Source organism: Giraffa tippelskirchi, chromosome 5 (assembly GCF_054371585.1).
Source record: "Giraffa tippelskirchi isolate mGirTip1 chromosome 5, T2T-mGirTip1v1.2.pri, whole genome shotgun sequence".
NCBI lineage: Eukaryota > Metazoa > Chordata > Mammalia > Artiodactyla > Giraffidae > Giraffa > Giraffa tippelskirchi.
In genome coordinates, this window is record NC_137279.1 from 42,174,802 (window position 1) to 42,199,166 (window position 24,365).

Genomic DNA, 24,365 nt, shown 5'->3' on the forward strand with positions numbered 1-24,365 from the left:
TCTCTAATTTTAATTACTCCTTTACAATTTTCTGGTGTTTTCCAATTGTGCTCTGAAGAGTCTTAGAGTTTCTCAGACTCACATCAGGCAGAGAGCTATGATTGTTTTCTTCCTTTGGCTATTTCTTTTATTAACTTTGTTATTCCATGAGAAATATTTGTCAGCTACCTACTACATCCATGCTAGACTAGTGATACTAGTGTCGCTAGAGATACCATGAGTCTTAGAATGAACATGGCACTTGCCTCAGGAAGTCACGTTGTCTAGTGAGTTTCACATGTCAGGCTTCCATACATTCCTTTTTTCCTATTAAAACCGGCAGAAAGACTGATATGGAGACCCAGTAGTTTTGTGATGTTAAGCAAGTTTTATCTGTCTTCTCCAAATCTTCATATAGTCTCATTCTGTAGTGGGATGGTAATCCCTGTTTTAGCATATTGCTGTAAGGATTAAATGGAATAATTTCCTGTGAAAGGGCTGAGTTCCCAACAATTAATTTACTTTCTTCTTTTCTAACTTATCTGTATTTTTCCTATTGATAAAAGTCTTGAAATTTGGTTAACATTCCTGTGTCCAATGTCATCTGACTATTTGGTACAGATTACTAATAGTTTGGGGCTTCCCAGATGACTCAGTCATAAAAGATCCACCTGCAAATGTAGGAGATGCTGGAGAAACAGGTTCAATTCTTGGGTTGGGGAGATCCCTAGAAAAGGGAATGGCAGCCCACTCCAGTATTCTTGCCTGGAATATCCGATGGACAGAGGAGTCTGGTGGGCTACAGTCCATGTGGTCTCAAAAAGGGGCAGATATGACTGAGCATGTACATGCAAAACTTCTCTTTCCTGACCCTCTATTGATATGACTTTCTTTAATATCATCACACCATCTTGCTTAAGCCAGCAGATTTATCTTAATTTCCAGGGTGCTTAATTTCCTTTCATTCTTAAAGATCCCTATATCCCAAGAATTTTCCTCTCCTTTTGATATTATAATACTACTGTAATATTTTTCTTCTTGATTCTCTTGCAAATGTCCTTTTACGTGTCTTTATTCATTTGAAGAATTCATTCTTCAGTCCCCAAACTTCAGTTATTTTCTCATTCCTCTCATCTCTCTCTTTTTTTTTTTTTTGCTTTTCCCCTTCTTTTTATCAAACAAGTACTCATCTATTCTCATCACTTCAACTGTAACCTCTCTGTACCTCATTATAGGTCTCTCTATTGGAATACAACCCCACATTACCAATTTAATAAAGGGAGTTTATTCATTCATTCCTTGATGATTTTTTCAGCCATTGGATATACTGTCTCCTCAAATGCTGATCCGTGTTCTGCTCTAAAATTCTGTTTCTGTGTCCAGATTAATTCAATATCTTTATTCTTAATTCAGTTTCATAGCTTGTTTTCATCTTAAAAGTGCTATCATTCTTCTGGTCACTTAGACTCAAATCCTTTATTCCTTCATCTTCATGCTCTATATTCACTTTAGTCTTATTACTTTTTTTGTGGAGATATCTTATATTCATTACTTCTTTATTTCTTTACTTCTACCATCCAAGTCCAATCAGCAGAGAAGATGATATCAACAGCCTTTGCTATTCTTTCTGTCCCTTATTCTTTTCTTCACACCCGCTCACCCATTATTATTACATTAATAATCTTCCTGTATTCTCCTGTTCACATTTTCAGTGATTCATTTCTTCTGGCTGTGTTTCTTCTGAAGGAAGATTTTTCTTACTGGATTCTCAGTGTTGATATAAATTATTTTAATTATAATATAACTTAAGTATGCCCACATATACAAATAAATGTAAACTTTTGCACATACAACTGTATAACTAAAACAATTTACAGATTCATTACAAACAAAACTATAAAATGGATAAAATTTAGGTTAACATTAATGTGACAAAAGATGTTTGCGGAAAATCAGTAAGTTCAACATGAATGTGGTGCTGAGTGTTCTGCATTTGGAAGAGACCTAGTGTACTCTTGAAACTTCTGAGAAACCTTTCTTTCTATAGCGTGTTATTGTATCATTTGGCCTTCAGTTGGTACAAATATATCTTTTGAGAAATAGATCTGTCCTTGTCTTTTTTGTTTGTTTTTATATGCCTCAGCCAGCTGTGATTAAAATAGCCTATTTGGCAGCAGTAAGATAGTAAATAAAAATACACATTCAGGCACTGATACTACTTATTTGATACTGATACTAGTTATTTGGGATCATCAGGTAAGCATCAAGATGATCCAGAATAGGGAGTGTGTCTGTGTGTGTAATGTGTGAAAGAGAGAGAAAAAGAAGAATTTCAGTTCACTTGAAAAAAAGAAATTTAGATTTTTATAGGAGACTAATGGAATCTCAAAAATCAGTTCTAGACCTACAGAGTCTAAAACCACCATTATAAAAATTGCTATTTGTGACATAAAGACCAAATTCCTCATGTTGACATCCAAGACCTTTATAAATTTGGGTTAAATCTCTTTTCCTTTTTAGCTTTTTTTCTTTTTTGACCTCTTACTATTGTATATGGACTTCCCAGGTGGCGCCAGTGACCTGGGAATCCACCTGCCAATGCAGTAGACCTAGGTTCAATCCCTGGGTCCAGAAGTTCCCCTGGAGAAGGAAATGGCAACCCACTCCGGTATTCTTGCCTGGGAAATCCCATGGACAGAGGAGCCTGGCAGGCTACAGTCCATGGGATCGCAAAGAGTCTGAAGACACACAACTGAAGTGTCTGAGCACACTCATAGGCACTATTGTGTACACATGTTCACATTTTCCCCAGCTTTATGCCTTGTCTCTTTTTATGCCTTTGTCCCTATATAATCTCATCTGTCTATAACCTCAAAGAGCTAGTTCCTGCCCTCATTTCCTGTTGAAGCTTCTGTTCTCCTCTTCAGTTTTAATTTGACATTTTTCCCCGTTTGACTTCTTTTGGACTCCTTCCATATCTGGTACTTTAACACCACATTTTTTTATAATATTAGTTGAACTCTTTGATTTTTGTAGTTTTTATATCACTAGACTTCAGGTTCTTAAAAGTTTTTTACATAATCTTCAAGATTGGTTTTGAGGAGAACAGACTTGTGGACACAGTGAGGGAAGGAGCAGGTGGGATGAAATGAGAGAGTAGTGTTGAAACATATACCTTACCTGGTGTAAAACAGATAGTTGGTGGGAAGTTTCTGCATAACACAGCTCAACAAGGTGCTGTAGTTAGAGGGATAGGATGGGGGCGGGACTGGGAGAAAGGTTCAAGAGGGAGGTGATATATGAATACTTATGCCTGGTTCACGTTGTATGGCAGAAACCAACACGACATTGTAAAGCAGTTATCCTCCAATTAGAACTTAATTTAAAAAATAGTTTTCAAAACTGAAAAAAAGATTGTCAATATTCCTGAAGCACTTTACTAAACATTTGGGATTACAAAATCAAATGGGATTACTGAATCAAATGGGATTATAGTATTAGAGGTCTAGTTTCCTGGGCAGATTTATGTGATTCACTCTTACATAGTGTAAGCAAGTGTTAGTTGCTCCATCTTGTCCAAGTCTTTGTGACCCCATGGACTGCAGCCCATCAGGCTTTTCTGTCCATGGAATTCTCCAGGTGAGAATACTAGAGTATTCCCTGTTCTCTAGGGGATCTTCCCAACCAAGGGATCAAACCTGGGTCTCCTGCATTGCAGGTAGATTCTTTACCATCTGAGCCAACAGGGAAGCCCAAGTGTTTAAGAAAAATACTTTGATATAGAAAATTTGCATTTCTATAAAGCTAAAATGCCTTAGAAATTTTGTATTTTTGCACTCATTTGTTCTGTATTTTCAGGACTTCTGGGAAAGATCCTGATGACTATCCGAGATGCAGGTTTTGAAATCTCAGCTATGCAGATGGTAGGTAGTTTGCGAGAGTCATTAACTTGCTGATGAACTGTTTTGTTTTTTTTTTTTTTTACAGTATGCTTTAATATGTTTTACATTGAATTTTCTCTGTGCACTTGTGAACTCAACACATTAAAAGCAAGAAGATATGTTGAACATGATAACTTTCAGTAAAAAATATTTTTTAAATGATTTTACCAGTATAATCTCTCACTGAGAGCTAACCGTCCAATGGTACATCTAATTTAAGCTTATAAAGCAGATTTATATAATTCCTGGAACTTTAGTTGCAAAGTAAATGCAGACTGAAACAATACATTTAATTCCTCCAAACAAGAAATAGTTTTCAGCTAAGTACTTATAATGAAATTTTGTTGTCTGGATTTGTAACTAAGAAGATAATCAATTTGGCTTTTTCCTTGACCAGGACCTTTGCTGGTTTCTGGACTTTCTCTCAGGATCTTCTTTAGAGTTAGCACATTTCAGCCCCTCTTTTGGCAGTCACACCACTAAGTCTCTGGAGTCCACAATCATTCAAAATTACCCTGCTGACGCATTTCCAGGAAACCCTTCACTGAAGAAACAATATTAACTTCTCTAGAGCTCTTCTGTATCTTTGTGGTACACTTATCATTGCACTTGACAAATAAATTGGTACAATTATTATAGGAATCCAATTAATAATTTGCATTTTACAGTTTTTGAAAGCCAGCAAGTTTTGTGTTATTATGGTAGTGAATTACCAGTTCTGGAAAGAATTTTCTTACCAGTTTATTTTCTCTTTCTCTGGAAAGGAACTCCTTTTGATTTCTATGAAGTCTTTGCATCATCCCAGATCAGAGGTCAGGGCACTAACTGGGGTTCTGCCTATTTTGTATCCCAGATTGGTGGGAATGCTCATAAACTGAGAAAAGATTAGATGATTAGATGTATCAACTAGTTTGCAAAGTTATCAGGCACAGCTTGGAGACTGATGAGAAAGTTCGTATTTGAAGAATCTTGCCCAGGACTGTAATGAAATTGTTAGCAACAGCGTTCTCAAAGTATTATCTTGGTGATGTAGTCAGCCACAGGATTATGGGATCTAAGCCTGCTTAAGTAGTAATCATTGTGGACATGTTAGAATTAAACATTAATCTAACTTCAGGTTTACAGCCTAGCATAGTGATTGCCCATAGTAAGTGCTCAGTGAAAAAAAAAAAGAATAATTTGTTTTAAAAAAGATTAATTGAATTTATGGGGAAGGCATGGTAGTTTAATGGCAATCAGAATCATTGTAATTTTTGAAATCAGTAAACTCTATTTCTGAATCATGGATCTTCTCTTTTATAGGTATATTAACTTGGCCATATTTTAAGCATTCTTGTCTTTAGTTTTCTCAACTAGGCAATGATAATATTATTTGCCACTATGGATTATTTTGTGGATTAAATAAAATAACGCTACACAATACTTTGAAGAATTTCCAGTTCAAATTACCAAATAAATTATACCAAATAAATTATACCTAGTTATTGGGGCTTCCCTGGTGGCTCAGATGGTAAAAAAACCGCCTGCAGGAGGACAGGGTTTGATGCTTGGGTCAGGAAAATCCCCTGGAGAAGAGAATGGCAACCCACTTCAGTATTCTTGCCTGGAGAATTCCATGGACAGAGCATCCTGGCAGGCTATAGTTCATGGGGTTGGAAAGAGTCAGACAAGACTGAGCAACTAACACTTTCACTTTTCACCTTGTTATTATTTTATAATATTAGTAATATAAGAAGTTGCATGAATATTGAATAAGATATTGAAATCAAACAAAGTTCCCTCCCTGTAACAGCTATGTTGCCTATGCAGAGTACATCATGGGAAATGCCGGGCTGGATGAAGTGCAATTTGGAATCAAGATTGCCGGGAGAAATATCAGTAACCTCAAGATACGCAGATGACACCACCCTTATGGCAGAAAACAAAGAAGAACTAAAGAGCCTCTTGATGAAAGTGAAAGAGGAGAGTGAAAAAGTTGGTTTAAAACTCAACATTCAAAAAACTAAGATTATGGCATCTGGTCCCGTCACTTCATGGCAAATAGATGGGGAAACAATGGAAACAGTGACAGACGTTATTTTTTGGGGTTCCAAAATCATTGCAGATGGTGAGTGAAGCCATGAAATTAAAAGACGTTTGCTCCGTGGAAGAAAAGCTATGACCAACCTAGATAGCATATTACAAAGCAGACATTACTTTGCCAACAAAGGTCTGTCTAGTCAGAGCTATGTTTTTTCCAGTAGTCATGTATGGATGTGAGAGTTGGACTATAAAGAAAGCTGTGTGCCGAAGAATCGATGCTTTTGAACTGTGGTGCTGGAGAAGACTCTTGAGAGTCCCTTGGACAGCAAAGAGATCCAACCAGTCAATCCTGAAGGAAATCAGTGCTGAATATTCATTGGGCTTCCCTGGTAGCTCAGACGGTAAAGCATCTGCCTACAATGCAGAAGACCCGGGTTCAATCCCTGGGTCAGGAAGATCCTCTGGAGAAGGAAATGGCAACCCACTCCAGTACTCTTGCCTGGAAAATCCCATGGACGGAGGAGCGTGGTAGGCTACAATCCAAGGGGTCACAAAAAGTCGGACATGACTGAGCGACGTCATTCATTGGAAGGACTGATGCTAAAGCTGAAGCTCCAATACTTTGGCCACCTGATGCGAAGAAGTGACTCATTGGAAAGACCCTGATGCTGGGAAAGATTGAAGGTGGTTGGAAAAGGGGATGACAGAGGATGAGATGGTTGGATGGTATCACTGACGTGATGGACATGAATTTGAGCAAGCTCTGGGAGTTGGTGATGGACAGGGATGCCTGGTGTGCTGCAGTCCATGGGGTCACAAAGAGTTGGACACAACTGAGTGCAGTGAACTGCACTGTGAAAATAAATAGTTTGAACTGTTGTCTGGGTAGGAATAAGCTTAGTGATCTTCAATCCTGGCAACAATAAAAGGACAAAGTAGGAAGGAAAACAAAATTGGAAAGTCTGTGTCTAGTTTTTAAAAATTTAAGGTTTTGGTTCTTGAGACTCTAGAACTTAATGAAATTTTATTTCTAAGTTTGAATCCAACCTGGATAAGAATGAGTCTTTGTAGCTGTACCTTACTAGCATACTCTGACAATTCTTTCTGAAGAATAGTAGGATTTTCAGATGAATGGTGTCAGTGCTTTATTATGAGCCAGACTAACTAGGGATTTTTCTGAATGCCTGGGAGGATAAGAGTATTATTTCCAGACCCCTCTACAAAATTTGAAGAAATTTTCTTTGGTAATGTTGCTTTCTTTTGCCACTAATCTATTGATAAACAAAATTACATTGTGCCTATGTCTTTTTTTGTATGAAGAATGAGGTTTTTTTTCAGTAAGATAGATTGTAGTAGTTGAGAGCCCAATCAGTGGGATCAGACAGTTTGAGATGGAATGCCAGGTAGTGAAGGTTATATTACCCCACTGAGTCTTCACCTCATTTGTAAATTGGAGCTGTTAATATTACTTATATTGTAGGGTGATTGTTATAATTAAATAAGATGGTACACGAACAGCACCTGGAACAATGCTTGATATATTAAGTACTCGATAAATGTTACAAATAAATTCTTATTTTTGATAAACAATAATTTATTATTGATGGACTGAACTTGAACACTTTTTCGAAGACTAATTTATTCAAGGTTTAAATTTTAAAGAAAATGGATCTGAGAGAACATAAATGTTGAGTGCTAAGTGTGATTCATTATATTTTTTTGGTTGACTTATGTTTTTCTTTTTTTTTAAATATAGTTTAACATGGATCGGATTAATGTTGAAGAGTTTTATGAAGTTTATAAAGGAGTAGTGTCTGAGTATAATGTAAGTACTGAAGTAAATGTAAAGCATTGGTACTGATAATTTGTGTATCTCAGATTTTGTAGATCTCAGTATAATTTATAATCGTGAAAGTATTCCTTGAAGTATTCACAGTTCTGCCAGTTGACAACTGATCATACCAATGACTGGAGTATTTTTATCCCTGAGAGCCACTGGGTCAGTTTTTAAAATATGATGCTATTTCATTTATGGAACAAAAATATACAGAAATCCAAAAATCACTTTGCTGAGATACTGACACATTTTGATAGGCTTCCCTTGTGGCTCAAATGGTAAAGAATCTGCCTGCAGTGTGGGAGACCTGGGTTCGATCCTTGGGTTGGGAATATCCCCTGGAGGAGGGCATGGCAACCCACTCTAGTATTCTTGCCTGGAGAATCCCCATGGACAGAGGAGCCTATAGCCCAAGTGGGCTACAGCCCATGGGGTCACAAAGAGTCCAAAACAACTGAGTAACTAAGCACAGCACATGAAGATAATATTCTCAAGGTAGAAGACTGTTGAAAAGGCTTTAAAAAGTTGAGAGCAAATAGTTCTTGATGTAGTTGCATAGCAGTTATTTCATAGCATAGTCTATTTAATGATACAAATGCAGATAGAATCATCTGAAAATACAGTGCAGAGTGAATAAATAGTAAGATTTAAGGGGAACTGTTTAGAGAGCAATGAAATTCATTCTTGCCAAGACTGTATTCAAATAAACCAAATGTTGTTCCTTAAAATAACAGATAGATATTTAATCAAAGTTAGTTTGCTTCCCCTTTTATCAAGTTAGATACATTTGTGCTGGTGGCCTGCCTCATCACCCATATTGGTTTGTAGGGCATTTGCTCTTTTTTTTTCCTTTTTGCATAAAGTTCACTCTGACAGTGAGACTAGATTCCCCTCTCCTCATCTCTCTATGCCCTTTCCTTTTAACCTAGTTTTTAAAAAAATTATTTCTAATTTTTAAAAAATTTATTTATTTATATTTGGCTGTGCTAGGTCTTCATTGGTGCATGATTTTTTTCTCAAGTTGCCAAGAGTGGGGGCTACTCTCTGGTTGTGGTACACAGGCTTCTCATCGTGATGGCTTCTCTTGTTGGGGAGCATGGGCTCTAGGGCATAGGGGCTTCAACAGTTGCAGATAGTTGTGGGTAGTTGTTCTGCGGTATGTGGGCTCTTCCTGCATCAGGGATCGAACCCATATCTTCTGCATTGGCAAGTGGATTCTTTAGCACAGAGCCAACAGGGAAGTCCTCAACCTACTTTAGAAAAGGAAAAAGGCACTGGTCCAAGAACTGGCCTGAGTCTTTCTCCTGTTTAGCCCTACATAGTAAAGACTGATGATGAAATCTTATATTTTGCATTTAGCATACTGGTAGTGTTCTCCCCTTCTTTAGAGGAACCAGAATGCTTTTCTTGTTGTTACAGCTTTTCAAACTTTAATCTTATCAGCTTCTTCATTTTAGAGTTATACCTTTTCTTTTTTTGAATGGAAGAAATTTTAAAGTGTGTTCTTAACATCATTTATTCAACCAGTTCAACTGTTTTCCATTTTTAAAATCTTTCTTTTTTACATTTCCCTTCTTTTATGTGTTGCATTAACTTTTAAATATATAGTTAAAAGCAACTACCTTTGTTAATGCATTTTATATTATAGTTTTACTATTTATACGATAGAGACACGTGTGGATACTTATCTCACAATACCTTTGATCCTGAGTTATATTCTCCTACAACATCAGATAGTACTGAATTTGGTAACAAGTAGTAGTTGAGTACATTAATGTTTTATGTACATATCTGAGGTAGGTCATATTTCCTGTTGGTATACAACTTTTTTTTTTTTTTTAAAAAGCTTATCTTTTAAAATTTCCTTTTTGTTGAGGTAATATTGGTTTATAACACTATATATCTGTTTCATGTGTACAGAATTATATGTTGTGTTTTATAAATGCCATACATGCAATTTTAATATAGTATACATTTAGTCTTGGAATTTTTTGAACTCAGGATTCTGGAGATTAAGATAAATGTGTCACTGGGTGGATGTGTCATTTTTCCTGAGAAATCAGGAATTTGAATGCCAGTAGCAATATTATACTTTAATGTCAGAACAGCTCAGAATGATTGTTGTTGATGTACTTTCTTCTGTTTAATCTTCTCATATCTTCTATGATTATTAATTAAATCTTATAATATTAATAAAAGAACCTACTTAGGAGAAAAACAGAGGGACTTTTTGGAAGGGAAAAACTACTTTATTCCAAACTAATTATTAGTCTTGTGAATAATTTTTAGTAATGGTTATAATTTTTATTCAGCTTAAAATGGCTTATTTAGCTTAAAACATATATTTCAAATGGTTGGTTTATAATAGTCTGTTAATGGGAGAATGCACTGTCTCATATAATATGAACCAGAATATATCAATATCCAGCTATCTTTGAGATGTTACTATATTTACATGATATAAAATTCTACTGAAGCTAGGAAGTTATTTCCTTGAAAAATTTTTCCCAAAGGGAAGTAACAGTGTTTTTATCCCAGTAATAGTTTATTGAAATAAATAATATTCTTATGAATGATTTATAGTCTGATTCTTTAAAAGTTCTTGTCTCATTCATTCTGACTATTTCATTCTCACTCTATTTCATTCAGAGGAAGTTGTGTGATGGTCTGTATTCACATACTAGAAATGCATATGTTTGTGATATCTTTCATTGAGTAATTTGTGATCATGAGAATCAGATAGCAAACCTCGGTGGGCAGATGAGACTGGTGGTCTGCAGCCTATGGGGTCACAAAAGAGTGAGACATAACTTAGCAACTAAACAACAACAAGTGGTATTATATAGAGAGTATCCTAAAGTCTCTACCAAAAAAAAAACTATTAGAATTAAGTGAATTCAGTAAAGTTGCAGGATACAAGGTTAACATATAGAAATCTATTGGTTTCCTGTACACTAAAATGAACTATCAGAAAGATAAAGCAAGAAAGCAATCCCCATTTGAAATTGGGTGATACAGAGTAAAATACCCATGAATAAACTTAACCAAAGAGGTTATATACCTATACTCTGAAAAAGCCTTTATTTTTCATTGGTTTAGAAAAATATTTTCCAAATATTTTCTCAACTGATTATAGAATTTGACATAAGTTGTTGTTTTTATCCTTATCTTTGTTCTTTTTTTTTTTTTTGGATGTTTCTAAAGCTTTTGTTATTGTTGCACTATTTTTTACTGCATTTTTTTTGCTATTGTTGTTCTTGTTTTATAGCCAATCTGATTATGATGTGCCCTACTTTATTTTTCTTTCCACTTTTTCTCCTTGGATTTTGTTATATCTGTGGGTTTATAAGTTTCATCAAATTTAAAAACTTTTTAGCGATTAACTCTCAAAATACATTTCTGTTCATCATCCTTTCTTATTTTGAGGCTCCAATTACACTGCTTGATGTTGTCCCATAGTCTTTTTTTAAAATTTAAAATTTTTTCTTCACTCTTCTTTCTTTCCATGCTTGCTTTATAATAGTTGCAATTGCATGCCTTCAAATTCATTGATCTTCTACAAGGGTTTATCCTCTTCATCACTTATAAATTCAGATGTAGTTTTCATCTCTAGAAGTTTTGTTTGGATCTTTTTAATATCTTTTTTTGCTGTGTATTATGTACACATTTTTTTCTATAATTTGAGCATATAGAACCTATTTATAGTGACTTTTAAAACTTCTTGTGTAATTACATCCATCATTTCTGTCATCTCTGGGTTTGTGTCTCTTGAGTTTGGTTCTGGTGATAGTTTATATTTTCCTACTTCTTTGTATGCCTGGCAATTTTTGTTATGTACTGGTGTTGTGAAATTTACACTGTTACATGGTATTGCTGTATTCCTTTAAAAAATGTTTGATTTTGTTCTGACCCTCGGACAAGTTACTTGGGATAAGTTGACATTTTTGAGACCTGCTTTTAAGCTTTCATAGGATAGATACAGAGTGTTCCATACATAAGGCAAGTTTAGGCCAACTACTATGGTATATTTTAATGGCAGAAAATGAAGAGGAACTAAATAGCCTCTTAATGAATGTGAAAGAGGAGAGTGAAAAGCTGGTTTCAAACTCAGTATTCAAAAACCTAAGATCATGCATCTGGTCCTATCACTTCATGACAAATAAATGGGGAAAATGTGGAAACAGTGTCAGATTTCATTTTCTTGGGCTCCAAAATCACTGCAGATGGTGACTGCAGCCGTGAAATTAAAAGACACTTGCTTCTTGGAAGAATAGCTATGTCAAACCTAAACCTGTGTTTTAGAAAGCAGAGACATTACTTTGCCAACAAAGGTCTGTCTAGTCAAAACTATGGTTTTTCTGTGTATGGATATGAGAGGTGAACCATAAAGAAGGATGAATGCCAAAGAATTGATGCTTTTGAACTGTGGTGTTGGAGAAGACTCTTGAGAGTCCCTTGGAATGCAGGGAGATCAAACCAGTCAATCCTAAATGAAAGCAATCCTGAATACCATTGGGAGGACTGATGCTGAAGCTCCAATACTTTGGCCACCTGATGCAAAGAGCCAACTCATTAGAAAAGATCCTGATGCTGGAAAAGATGGAGGGAGGAGGAGGAGAGGACAACAGAGGATGAGATGGTTGGATGGCATCACTGACTCAATGGACATGAGTTCGAACAAATTCAGGGGTATAGTGATGGGCAAAGAAGCCTGGCATCCTACAGTTCATGCAATCACAAAGTGTTGTATACCCTTAGTGACTGAACAATAACAACTATGGTATAATACCATTCTAAGAACTCTACACGATGCCCTGTATATCATATGGGGGCTTTCCACTCCTGCTTGTAGGAGTACAGATTCTTCTCAGTCTTATACTGTGTTTATGAATTGTTTCATTTACTGCTTTCTGGGAGTTCTTTTCTCAGCCTTTGGTAGTATCCTCTATATATATACACAGACTCTTAGTCTAAGACTCAAAAACTTCTCTGCAGATCCCTAAGGCTTACTCTCTTGTTGCTCTCCCACTTCCTCTAGTATTCTGTTCGGCAAATCCTAGCCTCATCAGCCTCGCTAAACTCCAGTCTCGATCTGTTCTATTCAGTGAGAATGTTGGGCTCCTTCATGTTTCCTATACCTGTTTCACTGTCTAGAAGCCTTCAGGCAGTAAGATGGGCAGTTGTACAACTTACCCCATTCATTTTCCTTCTCTTGAGGATCATGGTACTGTGCTATCATTTAGTGTCTGAAAACAATATATATTTATTGCTTTTAGTTTCTAGATGTTTAATGTGAGAAAATGAATCTGATGCCTATTATTCCTCATTGCTGAAACTCATTATCATTTTTATAAGTTTCTTTGGGAGAAACGCTTTAGAATATATATCTTTTTAAACGTTCATTTGATAGTATTGTGTTTGAGAGGAGAGAGCCTTTTAAAAGAAATATGTACTAGAAGATAATTTCAAATAGTGAACGTATCAAGTGATAAAGCATTAGTATAATAATGGTAGGAATGGAGACAAGGGAACATATCTAAAATACATTTTTGTAGGAAAAATGGACAAAATGTGGGAACTGCTTGGCATAGAGGGTACAGGTGGATAAGAAGTCAAAGATAACTTTAACATTTGAGTCCAGTAGAATAGTAGTACAATTAATAGAAGAGGAACAAAAGATTCTTAAATTCTACTTATTTGTTAATATTATCTTATTTATATATTATAGGAAATGGTGACAGAAATGTATTCTGGGCCTTGTGTAGCAATGGAAATTCAACAAACTAATCCTACAATGACATTTCGAGAATTCTGTGGACCTGCTGATCCTGTAAGTTTTTGTTTAAAATATTGATTGAGTCTGTTTTATCCATTAACTGAATACCTTAATGGCTTTTTGATAGCTTTAGTTTGTTCTTTGAAAGAAATAATACAAAATGAATATATGAACACAAAGTTTTATTCAAAATAGCATTTTATATTATTTATTTCATAGATAGTATTCCCCCAAAAGTGAATTTTTTATTAACCACTGACAATATATGGGCAGAAACATTTACTGTGGCATTTTCTTTTACTGTTTCTTGTTGCTAAATTGTATAAGTAAATTTGTTAAGTTCTGTGATAGAAACTGTCTAATGTATTAATTATCCTTTGACATGAAAGTCAAAGTGTTAGTCATTCGGTTGTATCTGACTCTTTGTAACCCTATGGACTAAAGCCCACCAGCCTCCTATGTCCATGGAATTCTCCAGGCAAGAATACTGGAGTGGGTACATTCCCTTCTCCAAGGGATCTTCCTGACCCAGGGATCGAACTGGAGTCTCCTGCACTGCAGGCAGATTCTTTACCATCTGAGCCACCAGGGGCCATAAATAAAGCCCTCAGTGTGGAGAATATTGATATGATGGCTTCATACCAGATGTGTAAATAAATATGAGCAATGAGACTTAAGTGAAAAGTGATATTCTCTAGTATGCCCTTCAGTTTCCTTCAGTTTTCGTTACATGGACATTTAGTGGTAACAGGAATGAAGTAGGAAGTGAGGATGAGGTTTAAAAGCAGAAATAACAGTTGAATACATATGCAAAAGCTCTATTCAAATAGTCTAAGATGACTAGGGTTATAGGAAGTATTACCGATTTTAAACACTAACTATAATTTAAATTTACTGTTTGTTTCACTATCGCTTGTAATGTTTATTGAAGAACAGTCAGTTCAGTTTGCACTTACCGAGTCCCTATACATGTAAGATAGTAAATTACTGGTGCATGCTAAGTCTCTTCAGTGGTGTCGGACTCTTGGTGACCCTATGGACTATAGCCCACCAGGCTCCTTTGTCCATGGGATTCTCCAGGTGAGAATACTGGAGTGGGTGGCCATGCCTTCCTCCAGGGGATCTTCCTGATCCAAAGATTGAATCCACATCTCCTATGTCTCCTGCATTGGCAGGTGGGTTTTTTACCTCTAACACCACCTACAAATTAGCAACACCTATTAAAAAGCCAACTTGTATGAGAGAGTCTGCTGCTGGATTAAGCCCTGTAAGGGAAAACAGTAATCCAGAAGTGCACACATAAAGTTCTTCCCCAAAACTTACAGAGCAATATAGTGTCAGTTCAGGTAAAATATATATGTTAAAAGGTTGTTAAGGGAGCAATTAATATTCCTAGAGGTAATTAAGAAGGAGGAGAAATGTAAACAGGGATGTTTTTGTTTCACTACCTAAAGTAATGAAAATAATAACAAAAATAAACAAATGAGACCTAGTTAAGCTTGAAAGATTTTGCACAGCAAAGGAAATCATAAACAAAATGAAAAGACAGCATTCAAAATGAGAGAAAATATTTGCAAATGAAGTGATTGACTAGGGATTAGTCTTCAGAATATACAAACAACAGCTCATGCACCTCAATATCAAAAAACAAATAACTCAGTCAAAAAATCATCAGAAGGTCTACATAGACATTTATCCAAAAAAGACAGATGGCCAAAAAAGCACATGAAGACATGCTCAACATCACTAATTATTAGAGAAATGCAAGTCAATACTACTAAAAGGTGTCATCTTACACCAGTCAGAATGGCCATCATCAAAAAAATCTACAAAGTGGATAAGGTATGAAGAAAAAGGAACCCTCTTATATTGTCGGTGGTACAATCACTGTGAAGAACAGTATGGAGGCTCCTTTTAAAACTAGAGCTACCATATAATCCATCAGTTCCACTCCTGGCATATATCTAGAGAAAAACCATAATTTGAAAGGATATACACACCTCAGCTTTCATTGCAGCATTGTTTACAATGGCCACAACATGGAAGCAACCTAAATGTCCATTGACAGAGGAATGGACAAAGTGGTTTATTACTCAGCCATAAAAAGGAATGAAATAATGCCACTTGTAGTGACATAGATGGACCCAGAGATTGTCATCAAGAGTGAAGTAACTCAGGAAGAGAAAAGCAAATACTGCACAATATCATTTATATGTGGAATCTAGAAAAATGGAGCAGGTGAACTTACTTACAAAGAGGAAATAGAGTCACAAGTGTAGAAAATAAACATGGATACCAAGGGGTGTAAATGTGGGTGGGATGTATTGGGAGATTGGGATTGACATATATACACTACTTTTTATAAAGTGGTTAATTAAGGAAAACCTACTGTACAGTGCAAGGATTTCTACCTAATGCTCTGTGGTGATCAACATGGGAAGGGTATCTAAAACAGAGTGGACATACGTACATGTATAATTGATTCACTTTGCTGTTTAGCAGAAACTAACACAACATTGCAAAATGACTCTACTCCAATAAAAATTAATTTAAATTAAAAAAATGAATCAAGGTACAAAGAGAATAGGGAAAACTTGAAAGCTCAATATACAAAGGTAACCATGCAGGAATTTGCAGATTAGCAATGGCAAGAATATTTGCTTGGCTTCAATGGGAAATGCATACCTGGAAACACAAGGAAATACACATTTTCTTTTGAAGAAACAAGGAGAATGCTGGTAGAGATGAAGGTGTGATGCATATCTTTAAAAGACAGGCTAAAAATCGTGGATTCTACATAATTAGAATACTGTATAGTAAGAAACAGAAATTCCTTATATGTAGTTTCAGTATACTAAATTATTCCTTTGATGCAACTAGAGCAAACTGAACTGAAAGAGATTAATGGCAGGGGCTCTAGAAACGAAAAGGGGCAGACCTGATGACATCAGTAGAGAAAAAGTTACTCTATATCTTTTCAAGGAGAAAGAAGAGTAGAAGTAAATAATATATGTGATTGTGAAAGAGTGATTATTAAAATGTGATTCTGCTTTAGAGGACATTTGGAAAAAGTGGTAATAATGTTAAGTAGTTATTGAATATTAATTGTAAAATATCAGGAAAGAATACTTTCTGGCTATATGAATAAGCAGAACTCGGGGTCATTTTAATTTTTTATTTCTGTTTGGCCAAAGAGGATTTTGTACATTTGTTTTTTAATAGTTAAAATTGTGGGTGACCAGCTAACCAAACACATAGGTAAATTAAAGAGAGAAAAATTAAGGCGAAAAAGGAATGAGATGAGTTTGCTCATTCTTTCAATAAATATTTGTTGAATCTGTGCTGGTATTTGTGACTATAAAGATAGAAGCTTTAAATAGCTTACAGTCTATGAGTGGGCACAGATATTTAAGTGGTTAGTTTCTATGTTCTGTGGCAACTGTATTATTGGATACTTATATTGGTACTAAGTGCTGTGCTTAGTCACTCAGTTGTGTCCAACTCTTTGCGACCCCATGGACTGTAGCCTGCCAGGCTCCTCTGTCCATGGGGATTCTCTAGGCAAGAATACTGGAGAGGGTTGCCATGCCCTCCTCCAGGGGATCTTTCTGACTCAGGGATCAAATCCAGGTCTCCCACATTGCAGATGGATTCTTTACTGTCTGAGCCACCAGGGAAGCCCATTGGGTACTATGGGAGTCCAGAATTATGCCATTTAGCTTAGTCTGGGTATGGATGATGGAATCAGGCAAGACTTCTTGAAGAATGTGATAGCTGAGCTAAATTGTGAGGAATGAGTAGAACTTAGCTAAGTGGAGAAGGTGGGAAATAATAAAGGTATGAGTTCATAAAACAACACTGCTTTTGCTAAAGTACATGGCAGTGAATCAGAAATAAAGTTGCTGGGGAAGAGTTGGGAAGTAAGCAGGTGAGTGATCATAGAAAGAAGAGTCCTGAATATAAAAATTTGCTGATTCCGTTTCTTTCTAAATATTCAGTGAACACTTATGGATTGAACAGTATGTACAAGGTTTATTGCTTTGTCACATGGCCGAGCCATAATAAAGATGTCTAAAGCAAGCTGTCTTTCATTAAGCAACTCATAATCTCTTTCAGAGTCCAAATTGCATTGTTAAAACATAGTTGGAATTACCCCACTTAATTTTTTTATTGTAGTTTTTTATGAACTCTGTACGATGAGTTCAGTTCAGTCGCTTGTTGTGTCTAACTCTTTGCGACCCCATGGACTGCAGCACGTCAGACCTCCCTGTCCATCACCAACTCCTGGAGCTTGCTTAAACTCATATCCGTCGAGTCAGTAATGACATCCAGCCATCTCATCCTCTGTTGTCCCCTTCTCCTCCCACCTTCAGTCTTTCCCAGCATCAGGGTCTTTTTAAATGAGTCAGTTCTTCTCATCAGGTGGCCAAAGTATTGGAGCTTCAGCTTCAACATCAGTCCTTCCAACGAATAGTCAGGACTGATTTCCTTTAGGATAGACTGGTTAGATCTCCTTGCATTCCAAGGCACTCTCAAGAGTCTTTTCCAACACCACAGTTCAAAAGCATAAATTCTTCCTTGCTCAGCTTTCTTTGTGGTCCAACTCTCACATCCATACATGACTACTGGAAAAACCATAGCTTTGACTAGATAGACCTTTGTTGGCAAAGTAATGTCTCTGCTTTTTAATATGTCTAGATTTGTCATAGCTTTTCTTCCAAGGAACAAGTTGCTTCTTTATCTCCTTACAGATTTCTCAGGAGGCAGGTAAGGTGGTCTGGTATTCCCATCTCTTTAAGAATATTCCAGTCTGTTGTGATCCACACAGTCAAAGGCTTTGGCGTAGTCAATAAAGCAGAAGTAGATGTTTTTCTGGAACTCTCTTGCTTTTTCTATAATCCATCAGATGTTGGCAGTTTGATCTCTGGTTTCTCTGCCTTTTCTAAATCCAGCTTGAATATCTGGAAGTTCTCGGTTCACATACATTTGAAGTCTGGCTTGGAGAATTTTGAGCATTACTTTGCTAACGTGAGATGAGTGCAATTGTGCAGTAGTTTGAACATTCTTTGACATTGCCTTTCTTTGGGATTGGATTGAAGACTGACCTTTTCCAGTGCTGTGGCCACTGCTGAGTTTTCCAAATTTGCTGGCATATTGAGTGCAGCACTTTAACAGCATCATCTTTTAGGATTTTAAATAGCTCAACTGGAATTCTATCACCTCCATTAGCTTTGTTAATAGTGATGCTTCCTAAGGCCCACTTGACTTCACATTCCAGGATGTCTGGCTCTAGGTGAGTGATCACACCATCATGGTTATCTGAATCATTAAGATCTTTTTTGTATAGTTTGAATATTCTTTGGCATTTATTGCATTATATAAAGTTGTACCACAGGGATTTTAAATTTTGGTACTAATCTAACAAATAAAATGTTAACAGTGGCTGTCTTTGGGCGGTAGGATTATAATAATAGTCAATTCTACTTTCCTATATTTTACAATTTTTCTCTTAAGACTTTTATAATAAGAAAAATACATTTTATTTTATCATAAAACCTGAAAGTAAATGAACTTGAATTAATAAATGAGGAGTTGGGGCTGATTTAGGACTGATTTCTCCTCTGGAGTCTCAGGGTCCTAAATCATGTTCTAAGTGTAGGTATAGGATTTCAAGCGGAACCATATGCTTTTTAAAAATTTGATTGGTGGATATTTAAAGTTTTTTTTTTTTTTTTTTGGTCAGAAAATGCCAGGTATTTTTACATTTTATTAGCTACAGTACAGACCCTAGAAGTGCCTCATTCCTTCCCCTCCCGCACCCCCAGGACAGTGTCAGGCCTTCCCAGGAGCCCTGCCTTTGCTTCCTGGGCAGTCTGAAACTCCTGCTGCAGCTGAGCAAAAGTCTCCCTGTTATTCTGACTGCCGCTCTAGATCCCGGAGCTGGGATTCATATTGCTTAATCTCAGCTGTGATGTAGTCCAGCCTTTTACCCACTGTGGCCGGAGCTCCCCCCAGCTCCTGTTTGACCAGTACGGGCCCCAGAAGTTTAAATACCACATTGGACCCATTCAGCAGAGCCAGTTCCTCCTTCATGATATTATTTTCTGTTAGTTGTATCTCTAGTTTCTGCCTCCCTGACATGGATTTACTCGAGTCCTTCTGCAGCTGTTGATATTTCTCCACTTCTCCCTGTAGCTTCTTCTGGATTAGCTCAGCCATGGCGGGGACGAAAGTGTTCTCCCTTCAGTATTGGTAAACCCTATTGTTTTAATTTTAAGGAAATATAGATGATTTACAATGTCTTGTTAGTTTCAGGTATATATCAAAGTGATTCAGTTGTTTACACATATAAGTATCTATTCTTTTTTAGATTCTTTTCCCTTATAGGTTATTACAAAATATTGAATTTAGTTCCCTGTTCAAGACCATATGCTTTTGATGAATATTGATGGTTATTTCAAGTCAGAAGAAATACCATTAGTCATTATAGTCAAGCTGGTATGAACAATAAGATAGCTTTTTCAGTTTGATCTCAGAAGTTAGTTCATTTTATCCTTCTTCCTTTCTTTTCCTCCCTTTCCTCCCACCTTTCCAGTAAATACAATCCTTATCTTTGAGGAATTTAATGGTCTAGTTTTGGAGGTAGACTTGATAATTAAATAGGCATCTTACTTTAAACCATTAGGTGTGCCAATCTATTTATTGTTGTTGTTATTCAGTTGCTAAGTCCTGTCTGTCTGTTTGCAACCCCACAGACTGGATTGTAGTACACCAGGCTTCCCAGTCCTTCACTATCTCCTGGAGTGTGCTCAAATTCATGTCCCACTGAGTCGGTGATGCTATCTCACCATCTTTCTCTGCCGCCCTCTTCTCCTCCTGCCCTCAATCTTTCCCAGCATCAGGGTCTTTTCCAATGAGTTGGCTCTTCACATCAGGTGACGAAGTATTGGCACTTCAGCACCAGTCCTTCCAATGAACATTCAGGTTTGATTTCCTGTAAGATTGACTTGTTTGGTCTCCTTGCAGTCCAATGGACTCTCAAAAGTCTTCTCCAGCAGCGTGATTTGAAAGCATCAATTATTTGATGCTTAGCCTTCTTTCTGGTCCAGCTCTCACATCTGTACATGAAAAACCATAGCTTTGACTGTATGAACCTTTGTCTATAAATTGAATGTCTTTGCTTTCTAATACACTGTCTAGGTTTATCATAGCTTTACTTCCAAGGAACAAGCATCTTATAATTTCATGGCTGCAGTCACTGTCTACTGTGATTTTGGAGCCCAAGAAAATAAAATCTGTTACTGCTTCTACTGTTTACCCTTCTATTTGCCATGAAGTGATGGACTGGATACCATGATCTTAGTTTTTTGAGTATTGAGTTTCAAGCCAGGTTTTCACTCTCCTCTTTTCCTCTCATCAAGAGACTCTAGTTCCTCTTCACTTTCTGCCATTAGAGTGGTATCATATGCATATATGAAGTTGTTGATATCTCTCCCACCAATCTTGATTCCAGCTTATGATTCATTCGCCCAGCATTTCTCATGATGTACTTTGCACATAAGTTAAGTAAGCAGGGTGACAGTATACAGCCTTGACATATTCCTTTCCCAATTTGGAACCAGCCTGTTCCATGTCTGTTTCTAACTGTTGCTTCTTGATATGCATACAGGTTTCTCATCAGGCAGGTAAGGTGGTCTGGTATTCCCATCTTTTTAAGAATTTTCCACAGTTTGTTGTGATCCAAAGGCATAGTCAGTGAGGCAGAAGTAGATGTTTTCCTGAAATTCCCTTGCTTTCTTATGATCCAGCAAATGTTAGCAATTTGATCTCTGGTTCCTCTGCCTTTTCTAAATCCAGCCTGTACATCTGGAAGTTCTCACTTCCCGTACTATTGAAACTTAGCTTGAAGGATTTTGACCATAACCTTACTAGCATGGGGAATGAGTGCAACTGCCTGGTAGTTTGAACAATCTTGAGTACTGCCCTTCTGTGGAATTGGAATGAAAACTGACCTTTTCCAGTTCTGTGGCCACTGCTGAGTTTTCCAAATTTGCTGACATATTGGAATACTGGAGTGGGCAGTTATTCCTTTCTCTAGGGGATCTTCCTGATCTAGGGATCATACCATCTAGGGATCATACCCAGGGTACCTGCATTGTGGGCAGTTTCTTTACTGTCTGAGCCACCAGGGAAGCCCTAATCTATTCATGTATTATGTTAAAATAATTTACATATTTCTTCACTGCTTAGTAATTCCCATATATGAAGTGAGAACCTTGGTAATAATACATGTCAATCTAATTAGTACTTGGAAGAATGCCAGGTACATAATGGCTATGGAATTAATATTTGATGAATTAATGAATAGACTGGCTATATTAAGAACTGGTACTAGTTCATTATTTAAATGTATTTTATCTACAAAGTGGGTCCTTTTTTTCTTTATCCTTTTTAAGATATAGAACTACTTTTCAAGTTGATTCAAAAGAAGATTCAGCATAACAGTGACCATTAGATCAGTTTATGACTATACAGCTGATTTTGAACAATGAGTGGAGGGGCACCAACCCTCTGAGCCGTCAAAAATCTATGTTTAACATATAGTCAGCCCTCCATATCTGTGATTCCTCTATATCCATATTCTGAATGCAGGGATTCAACCAACTGCAAGTTGTCTAGTACTATCAATTCAGTACTATGGATTGTAGCACACCAGGCTTCTCTGTCCATCACCAACTCCCAGAGCCTACTCAAACTCATGTCCATCATGTCAGTGATGCCATCCAACTGTCTCATCCTCTGTCATTCCCTTCTCCTCCCACCTTCAATCTTTCCCAGCATCAGGGTCTTTTCAGATGAGTCAGTTCTTTGCATCTGGTGGTCAGAGTATTGGAGTTTCAGCTTCAGCATCAGTCCTTCCAATGAATATTCAGAACTGATTTCCTTTGGGATTGACTGGATGGATCTCCTTGCAGCCCAAGGAACTCTCAAGAGTCTTCTCCAACACCACAGTTCAAAAGCATCAGTTTTTTGGTGCTCAGCTTTCTTTATAGTCCAACTGTCACATCCACACATGACTACTGGAAAAACCATAGCTTTAACTAGACAGACATTTACTATTGAGAAAAATCTGTATATTAGTGGATGTGAGCAGTGCAAATCCTTGTTGTCCAAGGGTCAACTCTTAGGTGTTGTATATTGACTTATTTCATCATTGATAATTGCCACTGGCAGAGATTCTGCCTCTCTATGGTCTCATAGCTTGAAGAAAACATATGAATGGAATTTCTTCCAGTCTGTCCAGAAGTGGTCTCCAGAGAGAGGGTGGTGCACAAGACAATCCATTGTGTGGGGAAGTATTAGACTTTCCACTTATATTTATTTGTCATATGAAAGTAACAAATTTGGATGGGGTAGAAGATGGGAGGGGGGTTCAAGAGGGAAGGGACAAAAAGTAAACAAAAGAAATTAAAGTTTGATAAATGCAGTATGTGGACGAATAAGAATACATTTAAATAATCTATTAAAATATATACATATTTTGGTGTATTTACATATTCTACTGATAAGGGTGCTTGGAAAATGTCAGTCACTACTACATAGAGAGGTAAAATTTTCACAACAGATTTCTTTACAATTCGAGAAATATTCACTCACCACACAATCACCTGGAGAAATACATTCGCTTAAGCAGGAAATCTGTTCCAGATGTGCCTCTGGAAGAGGTTTTCATTGCACCTGTTGAAGAATTTCACTGTTGAGTAGCTTGGCAGTTTTCCTGCTGAGCCATTAGCAACCTGAAAGAGTCACCAGAGAAATAGTAAATTGTCTGGAAAAATCATGCAGAATATATTTGTCCTTGGACTGGTGAGTATGAAAAGCAAAAATAACCTAACATAGGTGTGCTGTCTTTTATGAAAAATGTCTTTGTTAAATATTTGATGTAAATGATCTTATTTCAGGGAATCTGAACTATCCTTATCTGCTTTCTTCCTTTGAAAACTTTAACCCCATCACCAGATTCTGTTGAGTCATTTTCATATACAGAAAGTAAAAGTAGCTCTTCACGTTTTAATGAAGTTTTGCATTCATTTGATTTTTCAGAGGGATATTCTTCCTGTTATCTAGTGGTTGATTTCATGATCAAAGTAGAAGTGTCACATTTTGAAAGGCAGCTCTTTTATCATGAATGTGCGTCAAGTTGTTGAAACTTGGGAGAGAAATGCTTGAACGTTGTTGGTTCTATAATCTGTTGACTTTCTGGTCACATTCCTTTATTAACTGAAGACTTGGAAATCCTGATTATACTCTTCTTCATCCCAGTTCTTACCATAACATCCATGTGAAGGATTCACCCAACACCTAGCCTCAGTGCTCAACTATCAATTTTCTCAGTTTTCCTCCATAGCCATACTCAATACTTTTTTAAAATACTGGAATATAGTTGTTTTACACATTATGTACATCATTGATCATTATGTGTAATCACTGACATTTGCATATATTATGAAATTATCACCATGTTAAATGTAATAACCATCTGTTCCCATCTAAAATAATTGTATTATTTTTGATCTGTTCCTTATGATTGTATATCTATTCCTTCTACATCATCATGATTTATTACATAAGTGAAGTTTTGTACCTCTTAATCCTCTTCACTTATTTCACCCAATGTCCACCCGTCCTGGCAACCACCAGTTTGCTCTGTGTGTCTTTGTTGTTGTTGAGTCGCTAAGTTGTGTCTGACTCTTTGCAACCCCATGGGCTGTAGCATGCCAGGCTTTGAAGTCCTTCACTATCTCCCAGA

At 36.7% G+C, this 24,365-nt stretch overlaps 1 protein-coding gene and 1 pseudogene across 19 annotated transcripts in view; one reads left to right on the top strand and one right to left on the bottom strand.

Moving 5' to 3' along the window:
- Window positions 1–24,365, top strand: part of NME7 (NME/NM23 family member 7) — a 230,966-nt gene that overhangs the window by 97,379 nt on the left and 109,222 nt on the right. For all 19 annotated transcript variants that reach the window (XM_081489621.1, XM_081489614.1, XM_081489619.1 and 16 more), the window contains 3 exons: window positions 3,838–3,902; window positions 7,699–7,767; window positions 13,508–13,609. In XM_081489621.1, the coding sequence (XP_081345747.1) occupies window positions 3,838–3,902; window positions 7,699–7,767; window positions 13,508–13,609 (236 nt within the window). The remainder of the gene's footprint in view (window positions 1–3,837; window positions 3,903–7,698; window positions 7,768–13,507; window positions 13,610–24,365) is intronic.
- On the bottom strand, window positions 19,354–19,782 carry LOC145507450 (prefoldin subunit 6 pseudogene; annotated as a pseudogene).